The sequence below is a fragment of the Phocoena phocoena genome, chromosome 1 (genome assembly GCF_963924675.1).
Source record: "Phocoena phocoena chromosome 1, mPhoPho1.1, whole genome shotgun sequence".
NCBI lineage: Eukaryota > Metazoa > Chordata > Mammalia > Artiodactyla > Phocoenidae > Phocoena > Phocoena phocoena.
In genome coordinates this window covers 21,608,335-21,618,936 of record NC_089219.1, presented here as the reverse complement: position 1 = coordinate 21,618,936, position 10,602 = coordinate 21,608,335, and the positions used below count along the sequence as shown (strand labels likewise).

General features: G+C 40.5%; 1 protein-coding gene across 2 annotated transcripts in view; it reads right to left on the bottom strand.

Moving 5' to 3' along the window:
- Positions 1 to 521: 521 nt before the first annotated feature.
- Positions 522 to 10,602, bottom strand: part of FAM76A (family with sequence similarity 76 member A) — a 25,230-nt gene continuing 15,149 nt past the window's right edge. For both annotated transcript variants that reach the window (XM_065877351.1, XM_065877360.1), the window contains 3 exons: positions 3,872 to 4,007; positions 1,121 to 1,222; positions 522 to 608 (listed from right to left, as the gene is read on the bottom strand). In XM_065877351.1, coding sequence (XP_065733423.1) covers positions 522 to 608; positions 1,121 to 1,222; positions 3,872 to 4,007 — 325 coding nt within the window. The remainder of the gene's footprint in view (positions 609 to 1,120; positions 1,223 to 3,871; positions 4,008 to 10,602) is intronic.

The window sequence follows — 10,602 nt, the reverse complement described above, 5'->3', positions numbered from 1 at the left end:
AGGTTTACTGGAGAGAAAAATTCTCTTCCACTGTACCAAGTCTTAAGGTGGCAGTTTTCAAAGTTCAGAGGGTGGCAGTGATATGTAATTAATGCCAACTATTTGCTCATGGGTATGGCAGGATGCCATGCTGGACCAAACAAAAAAAACCAAACCATTCTGCACATAACACTGAGCAGTGACCACCACACACACATAAAAAAGTAACAAAAGAGAGACAGACAGAGAGACAGTAGTACTGAGAGGAGGGTTGGGGGTAGAGAGGGGAGTGAGGGAGAGTGAGAGAGAGTGGGAGAGAGAGAGAGAGAGAGAGAGAGCCTGAAACCCCAAACATTCAAGCATGCAGTCATAATATAGCACAAACCAGGTGTTTCCACTCAGCCCCACTGCAATTGCACAAAGAAGGATAACTATAGTAAAAGAGAGATTTCTTAAGAAAGCTTGCAATTCCCAGAGAACAGCTACATTGCCACCCTAACCCAGGAATCCATTGCTATTGCCAGGAGCGTCCTTGTGGTCTCTCACGGAGAGGTTATAGCTCCTGACTTCTCTGACTTCTTGCTCTTGGACAAGGCAGCTGCCTGCTTCAGGAGCTCTCGGTTTTTGGCCTTTAAAAAAAAATCACAAGATGTTTTAGCAGGATAGGCTATGTTTTTCATGCAGATGCTAAGGGAGACAATGCAGAGGTCAGGAAGAGGTGAACAAATTCTAGAGGCAGAAAACAACAGAAAGCTCTCGGGTTTGGTTCAGAGGGAAGAAAGTATTTGCTGGAGATTAATCAGTGTACTTCAATCTCCTGGGATCCACTATTACAAAAGGATGCTTTATGCAACACAAACAAACCGTGGAGCGCCTTAATGTGCTGGATAAACAGAATTTACAATTCAGACATCTGGAATCACATCTGGTTGATCCAAAAATCAAAGAGCACATTTATTAATTCCACTGTTTTTGAGAGAAAAAGATCAGAACACATCTAAGAGAAAATATTAAAAGACATCTATAAGGCGGATTAATATGATTTGTCAATTCTCTGAGAAAAAAGAAATCTAAGAGATGATCACTTAAAATACCATCAGCTAAATAAACCAGAGTTACCATATTAAATAGGAAGAGTCACCTGCAATTGTTCTGTAACTTCTTTGTGGGTTTTCTCCATCTGGTTCATTTTGGCCCTCATCTGAGATTCTTGGTATTGAAAATCAGCCTTCAGCTCTGTGATCTGAGGGAAAAAAAAGGCAGAGTGACCAGAAGAAATCTCTGTGCAATGAGAAATGTTTTGGTACCAGAGTGCTAAATGGTCCCCCAAATTAATGAAATCCAGGGCTCTCCTAAAGATTCATACCTAAATCAAAGCCAGGGAACTGTGTATCCTATTTTTTCTAATGATTTCCTGAAAATTACACAAAATCCTGAAATAGCATGTTTGATACTTAACCACTTACTAGAAGGTTTTAGATATTTCATGTATTTAATATATGCAATCATCTTTCAAATACCTCCAAATAAATCAGTGATTATAACAAATATGACTGACAGTTTGAGAGAAGCCATGAGAATAACAGCTGCTGCCATTTACTGAATTTTTACCTTGTTCCAGGCAAACTGTTTGATTATATTATTTCATTCAATCCTATGACAACCCTGTGGGACAGTAATGTTATTCTTCCCATTTTATAGATGGGAACATCAAAGCCTTAGAAAAGGTTAAGTAAAGTGGCCAAGATCATACATGTTAGCAAGTAGCAGAGCTAGAATTCAAACTCCAGGCCTTCTATTTACTATGCTATTCAAGGAACACAGAGAAGAGGTATCTAAATCAGAGAAGTGATGTGTGAGCTGAGTTTTGAGGCACAAGCAGCAACTGGCACATGAGGTAAGGAAAAGGGCATCCGAGCAAAGGGAACAGTATGGGCACAGGCAGAGTGAGAGATAACTGAGAGCGTGTTCAAATGACTGATGAGAGTGTCAGGAGATGAGGCTACTGATAGGCAGGCATGATGTGGAAGAGCCTGTGTTCCAACCCAAGAGTGTGACCTTGATCCTGAAAGTTATGGGAAATAATCTACTACTTGTGTTTGCTCTTTCTAAAACCCTAACTTTGTGGGAATTCCCTGGCGGTCCAGTGGTTAGGACTCAGCGCTTTCGCTGCCCTGGTCCAGGTTCAATCCCTGGTGAGGGAACTAAGATCCCGCAATTGCAAAGCACTAGAAACAAGTGTTCATTTTGTCTCTATTTTGCAAAAATCCTTTTATGTGTCATTCTGATCTAGTTCATGAAGAAAACATACTTGGGTCTGCTTTCATCTGACAGTCATGTAGTAAATTGGAAAGAATACTGGTCTCTTCCCATGAATCTCCACCTTACTGGCAGAGTAGAAACACAGCACAGTAGGGTCAGGAAGATTTGGGTTCATTCCTTTGTTCTGTCATTTATCAGCTGTGTGATTCGGACATTTAATTTGGTCGTTTAATCCTCTTGGGTCCACTTCCTCATCTGTAAGATGAGGTAGAAATCAGATGCAAAGAATGCACATAAAGATTTTAACATTATAAATGTCTTTGTTAGCCATTCAGAATGAATCATAGCATTCCGAACACAGTGCAAAACAACATAACAGCCTCCGGAAGAAAACAGAGCTAGAGGAAGGGACTGGAGCCCTAAGGGGAAAAATACTGAAGGTACTGTTTATCTATGAAATGATGACAATAATAATTCCTACCGCAACGTGTTGTTATGGGGATAAATGAGTTAATATATATAAGCACTTAGAATGGGCTCAGGCACACAGTAAGCCTCCAAAAAAGTTAGCTATTATTTTTATTGTTATTAAAATATTAAGGCAAAAATGAGATATTCTCTAACAATCTGAAAATAAGAAACAATAGATATGAATCAGAACAAGGACATAAAAAATTCCCCGAAAGAGGCGGAGATGGCTCTTCGACCAGAATAAGGCTTTACTGAAGATATTAATGAGCTCAAAGAGTAGGTCACTCAGGAAGGGCGTTATCAGCAATAGTAAACAAAGTGATGCAGTTACAGAGGAAGGCCTACCTGAACACTGTCCAGGGAGGAGAGAGACCTGGTCCACATATTTTGAGTATTACTGTCCCCTGGACACAGCCATACCAATAATAGAGATGGAGGCATCAGGTTCTCCTAGCCTGAGAGCACTAAAAATTCCAATTATGTAACTACTTCCTCTTGTCCCAACTCCGTGCTCATTCAGCACCCTCTGATTACAAGCTTCCTAGACAGCTTATGCCGAAAAGAGTAGTACTCTGTTATATTAAGAGGCAGACATTATAGTTGTGAATTAAGAGGCAGACATTATATTTTTACACATCATCTCTGTAAGCTTGGTCAACATCGGTCCTCCCTTAGAAGTGGAAGCTTCTTCCAAATTTAAGAAAGAAAAATCAACTTTTGGGACTTCCCTGGTGGCACAGTGGTTAAGAATCCGCCTGCCAATGCAGGGGACACAGGTTCGAGCCCTGGTCCGGGAAGATCCCACATGCCACGGAGCAACTAAGCCCATGCGCCACAAATACTGAGAGCCTGCGTTCTAGAGCCTGCGAGCCACAACTACTGAGTCCATATGCCACAACTACTGAAGCCCAGGTGCAAGAGAGAAACCGCACAACAAGAGGGAAGCCACCGCAATGAGAAGCCCATGTACTGCAACAAAGAGTAGCCCCCACTCACTGCAACTAGAGAAAGCCCGTGCACAGCAACGAAGACCCAACGCAGCCAAATATAAATAAATAAATTTATAAAAAACAAAAACAAAAAAACAGCATCATGCCCTGCACCACATATCTTACCCGCCTGTCTCATTCTGACCTGGGAAGCACTAACTAAACAGTACCTTCTTCTCTTTCTCTAAAATCATTTGATCCTTTTGATGCAGCATCTTCTTTAGAGTGGCTACTTCTTCCTTCAGTTGGGCAATGATGACAAAGTGGTCAGTGCCTGGTGAGTCCAGAGCCAGGTCTGGGGAAAAGCTGAGTGGAAAAATGGAGGGGGAGAAAATCAGTTGGATTGATAAAACCTTTTTCTACCTGAGTACACATCGTAGGCCACTTGACTGCAAGTGCAAGAGCAGGAGCAACGACTTGAATTCCCAGCATCAAGCAAAACACACACCTGACTTGAGAGTATCTGCTAAACTGCACAGGTAAGGTAGCCACCAGATAACTATACCAACCAAAGCCACAACCCACAGCATTCCTGCAGCATCTCTGCTCACATCCACGACTAAAATAAATGCCTTCTCACAAGAGCCAAGGATATTCTGTTCCAGGTTCACTGAAGATCTCCAGTTATTTATGGGTGAGAGTCATAATTTTTTTGTGATTAGATAATTTCCCTATAATCTGGATAAAATATCAATTGTAAGTTCATGCGTTTTTCTTTAAAGCTACCCATAGAGTTTTTGACTCTTTGTTTTCTGCTCCAAAGCCCACGATGTGGTGCAGCTGCTGTGTTCTGCCCCAGGAGCAGTCAGTCTTTTTAAAAAGTGATAGAAAGAAGATGAAATTAATAGGAAAGAAGCCAACTTCCCCCACTACAACTGGCCTGTTCATTGTCACTTCCAATATCAAGAATTCTGCAATATTTAGTTAGGAAAAGAACAAAGAGGTGGCAAACTGCAAAGCCACATCACAACCTGGGGTTTTCAACAGATTCCTCCCAGTAATAGTCTCTGAGCACTACACTTTGTCAAAGTGCCAGGTGAACTCCATCCTTTTAGTAGAGCAACCAGGACAAGTTCAGGGAATCTGTAAAGCTCTGAAATTGTATGTACAATTCTATGTATACATACAATGGATGGTTTCTAGGGTGAGGATCCATAGCTTTCTAAGGCTGGTCAGAGGTGTCTTAGACCCAAACAAGTTAAGGAATCACAGCCAAGAGAGTCAAATCCTGCCCTTCTCTACAGACTTCCCAAAGGAAGCTCTTTACTTTTCCCAGGGCAACCTTTAAAGTAAAACACAAACCTGTTTCTCCTAACAGATACTGCAATACTGATTCCCAACTCCCTACATCAATACAGCAACTACTCTAGATACCCCTTGCTGCTGGTTCTTTCCTACATCTTAAACAACATCTAATAACTAATAATTCTCTACACAGGTAGAAACTCCAAATAACAAGGTGAACCACTGGATAAACTTCCTCATAGTTACCAAGTCAAACATTTCTATGGCTAGAATGGGAAGACACACTCCATTGATAAGAATATTCCCCCTCAGTCTACACGAAGCATATAAGAAGAATGTCAGAGGAAGAATGGATCACTGCTTTTCTAACTGATAAACATGCAGAATTACTGGGTAACAAAAAGTAAATGTAAAATAATAAAACAAGACATGGAGGAGAAAATATTGAAAGGACCCATCATTGTCTCCACCGGTTTTCATGCTCACCAAGGGACTGTCTTCCCTCAACCCAACAGAATCTAGGTAAACCCATAAGCAGAGCAACAAATGAAATGGAGTAATGGGCTAGTATAAATAACTTCTTCTTGTCCTCACAGCTCCTAATACTCTGCTCTACCTGCTTCTTCTTTTTTTTTAACTGAAGTATAGTTGACGTACAATATTATGTTAGTTTCATACATAATGATTTGACATTTGTATATATCACGATCACCGTAAGTCTAGTAAACATCTGTCCCCACATAACATTATTATATTATTGACCATATTCTTTATGCTGTATATTAATCCCCGTGACTTACTGATTATATAACTGGAGGTCTATACCTCTTAATCTCCTTCAACCTATTTCGCCCATCCCCCACCCCACCCTCCTGACAACTACCTGTTTGTTCTCTGTACCTACGAGCATGTTTTCATTTTGCTTTGTTTGTTTTTTAGATTCACATATACGTGAGATCATGCAGTATTGGTCTTTCTCCAACTTATTTCATTTAGCATAATACCCTCTAGATCCATCCATGTTGTTGCAAACAGCAAGATTTCATTTTTTATGGATGAGTAATATTCCTGTGTGTGTGTGTGTGTGTGTGTGTGTGTGTGTGTGTGTGTGTGTATACACACATCATAGCTTCTTTATCCATTTGTCTATCAATGGTCACTCAGGCTGCTTTCATTATCTTGGCTATTGTAACTAATGCTACAATGAACATTGGGGTCTATATATCTTTTTGTTGTTTTTGTTTCTGTTTTTGTTTTGCGGTACGCGGGCCTCTCACTGTTGTGGCCTCTCCCATTGCGAAGCACAGGCTCCGGACGCACAGGCTCAGTGGCCATGGCTCACGGGCCCAGCTGCTCCGCGGCATGTGGGATCTTCCCGGACCGGGGCACACGAACCTGTGTCCCCTGCATCAGCAGGCGGACTCTCAACCACTGCACCACCAGGGAAGCCCTATCTTTTTGAATTAGTATTTTTCTTTTCTTTGGATAAATACTTAGAAGTGAAATTGCTGGATCATATGGCAGTACTATTTTTAATTCTTTGAGGAACCTCCATACTAGTGGCTGCACCAACTTACAATCCCACCAACAGTGCACAAGGGTTCTATTTTCTCCACATCCTCATCAACACTTGTTGTTTGTTGTCTTTTTGATAGCTATTCTGACAGGTGTGAGGTGGTATCTCATTGTGGTTTTGATTTGCATTTCCCTGATGATTAGTGATGTTGAACATTTTTTCATGTGACTGTAGGCCATCTGTATGTCTTCTTTGGAAAAACGTCTATTCAGGCCCTCTGCCCATTTTATTTTTTTTGATAAACTTTATTTATTTATGGCTGCATTGGGTCTTCGTTGCTGCGTGCGGGCTTTCTCTAGTTGTGTCAAGCGGGGGCTACTCTTAGTTGCGGTGCGTGGGTTTCTCATTGTGGTGGCTTTTCTTGTTGTGGAGCACAGGCTCTGTGGCGGGTGGGCCTCAGTAGCTGTGGCTCGCAGGCTCTAGAGTGCAGGTTCAGTAGTCGTGCACGGGCTTAGTTGCTCCGCGGCATGTGGGATCTTCCTAGACCAGGGCTTGAAACCACGTCCCCTGCATTGCCAGGCTGATTCTTAACCAGTGCGCCACCAGGGAAGTCCCCTCTGTCCATTTTTAAATAGAACTGTTTGCTTTTTTGATGTTGAGATATATGATTTTTTTGTACATTTTGGATATTAACCCCTTATCAGATATATCGTTTGCAAATATCTTCTCCCATTCAGTGGGTTGCCTTTTCATCTTATGGATAGTTTCCTTCATTGTGCAAAAGCTTTTTAGTCTGAGGTAGTCCTATTTGTTTACTTTTGCTTTTGTTTCCCTTGCCTGAGGATACATATCCAAAAAACATTGCTAAGACCAATGTCAAAGAGCATACTGTCAATGTTTTCTTCTAGGAGTTTAATGCTTTCAGGTCTTACATTTAAGTCTTTAATCTATTTTGCGTTATTTTTGCAGGTAGTGTGAGAAAGTAGTCCAGTTTGATTCTTTTGCATGTAGCTGTCTAATTTTCCCAACACCATTTAGTGAAAAGGCTGTCTTTTCCCCACTGTATATTCTTGCCTCTTGTTGTAGATTAATTGCTCATATAAGTGTGCGTTTATTTCTGGGCTCTCTATTCTGTTCCATCAGTCCACGTGTCTGTTTTTGTGCCAATCCCATACTGTTTTGATTACTGCAGATTTGTAGTACAGTTTGAAATCAGAAAGCGTGACACCTCCAACTTTGTTCTTCATTCTCAAGATTGCTTTGGCTCTACCTGCTTCTTGAGGGAGGATTCTTCCTATACCAATAAATCGTTGACAAAACTAGTTGTGCCTTTCTTGTGTTAGGTCCTGACCTCTGTAACTCTGTAACTCCTGATTAATAAGAACTGCTGGGTATCAAAATGAAAAAAGATGGCTAGGTTACCAAGGCAGAAAATCAAATCCAGTCTCTTTCTAAATATCTCCAAAGACAGGGAACTCACTATTTCTCCAGGAAGCTTCTTGTCTTTTCCAAAAGCTTAAGAAAACATCTTTCCTCAGGTTCAGCCAAAACCTGCCTCCCTATCAGTCCCATCCATTAGTCCTGGGTCTGTCCTTAAAGGCCACACAGAGTAAGCCTAATCTTTCAGGCATATTTCAGAGGGAGAATAAAATAAAACTATAAGGAAAGGAAAAGAATGTCCTTTAGAAACAATAAACCACAAGGTGTGCCTGGAGGTCACCCACTGCTTTTACTGCCCATAGAACAATAAACAAATATGATCAAAAAGTGCATTTCTCAGGGAAGGAAAGCTAGAAATGAACTCCGATTTTCTTCAAATTGAAGAGTTTTTGTTACAATTTTGACAAACTATAAAATATTGAGATGGAGGCTGTGAATTTTATAGGATACTAAAAAATAAAAAGACTAAGGCATTTTATAAGTATAAAACCATGAGAAAAATGGTTTTATTTTTTTAAAAAAACCCTAAAGTAATGGGTTCTCTATGATATGGAAGGCTAATGAATAAAGAAAAAGAAGAGGGCTTCCCTGGTGGCGCAGTGGTTGAGAGTCCGATGCAGGGAACACGGGTTCGTGCCCCGGTCCGGGAAGATCCCACATGCCACAGAGCGGCTAGGCCCGTGAGCCATGGCCGCTGAGCCTGCGCGTCCGGAGCCTGTGCTCCGCAACGGGAGAGGCCACGACAGTGAGAGGCCCGCGTACCGCAAAAAAAAAGAAAAAGACGAGAAAAAATAATCAAATATTCCTCGATATTTAAAAAATAAAAAAGAGGACTTCCCTGATGGTCCAGTGGTTACAACTCCACACTTCCACTGCAGGGGGCGCGGGTTTGATCCCTGGTTGGGGAACTAAGATCCCAAATGCCGTGCAGCACGGCCAAAAAAAAAAAAAAGAGAGGAGAATATGGTAGTATAGAAAGGTCAATGGAAAACTGTTAGAGAGCAACCTGCAGAAGACATGAAGGGATAAAAATGAAAGAATAAAAGCACAAATTTAAAAATATATGTAAAGCAACTATACTGTAATAAAATAAAAAGTATATGGATATTTTAAGAGTGGGACAAGCAAAGTGGATTGTGATTAATTAAAAACTGGGAGGCAAAAAAAAAAAACAAAAAAACTGGGAGGCAGTCACAATATAGTTAGGAAACAAAACTGGTAACATTTACTACAGAACTGAATTCAAAATGGATACTCAGGAAAAAATTTTTGGTTTGCATGACATTAAAAAGAGGACTGTTAAAAAAAAGTCTTGTCAGAATGTTTTCTAAGTGAAGGAAAAGCAAGGGAAAAAAACACAAAAAGTAAAAAGAAAAGGAAAAATGTAATTTACCTTGTATATGAACTTTTAAAAGACAGAAATGTAAACAAGTGGAATAGATTGTTAAGATTGCTAATACAGGAACATTCAAATGGAACTTGTATATGAAAATAATTTTTTTGGCAGCAGAAAAGTTTTTTCCAAATTTTCAAGTTATTAGGATAAGTTATTTTTTTAATTACCATGTACATTTAAAGGAAAAATTATTTTTAAAGATCTTTCCCAGAGGACATTATGAAAGACTACAGACCTAAGTTAAGGATCGGCATCCTACTCGAGGAAAACAATCATTGCTGGTAACCGGATGCAATAAAACACTGAGCAGAAAGTTTAAGTCTTTGGCTTGGTGTATCCATAGCAATAGTCAGAAAGAATAGTGGCAATATCTCAAGAACAAAATGAGCTAATAGAAGGCAAACTTTAAGGACTGTTGGTTAAACTAAAAGTTAAACTAAATGAGATTTTCTGGGTCATTCAAACATAGCCTGCGTCACAAACAGCACAAAACAGAAATGATGAATCTAAAGGCTGTGGGTCTTGGCTTAGGCCTTTATAAAGCCGGGCATTCAGAATGGTTCACTCTTTGAAAAAGTAGTTTTTACAGGATCATGAATCCTGGCAGAGGTGATGGGACAATCAGTGCCACATCTATTTTCTTCAGAATGGTCAAACTAGCTGCTCAGAGAATAAACAATAAAGCTGACCAGAAAGATGGTCTTTATGGTTCCTTCCCCTGTGTAATCAGAATATCTAAATTAAGCATTTCTAGAAGGATCAATTCAAGAAGTTTAAAGTCACTAATACTAGCATTAAGAAGACAGCTTGCAGAGTCTCAAGTCAAGTTAATGAAAAAGCCAACTTCATAGACGCTGTGTATCCAGCTAAATAAACAAAATTCAGCGCTGGTAAGCCTATATGCTGGTCTGCTCCCATACCCACCACTGCCTGGGAGGGAGAACCGAGAATGGAAGTTTTCAGAATGGAGATGATTCCAAGGATTTTAGGGAAGAGTGTGCCAGGTGGTCTCACTTCAGGATGCCCAGGCCTGGAGGAACAGGAAAACAGGTGGCCCCAAGACTCTGCTGAGAAGCCGCCCACTGCACCAACATGGATGGGGCACCCTGGATATGAGGAGAAAGTAGCTCGTAAGCGAAGCATCACTGAGAAGGAGAGGGGAAAGTGAGGAATAAAAATGCATTTAGAAAGGCTTAAAATGAAACAAAAATATTTAAACACATCTCCTTCTCTCCTGAGCCAGCATTTGCATTGGGCTATCTCTTGTTAATGCTAAGGAAGCATGGATTATCCCTCACAGACTG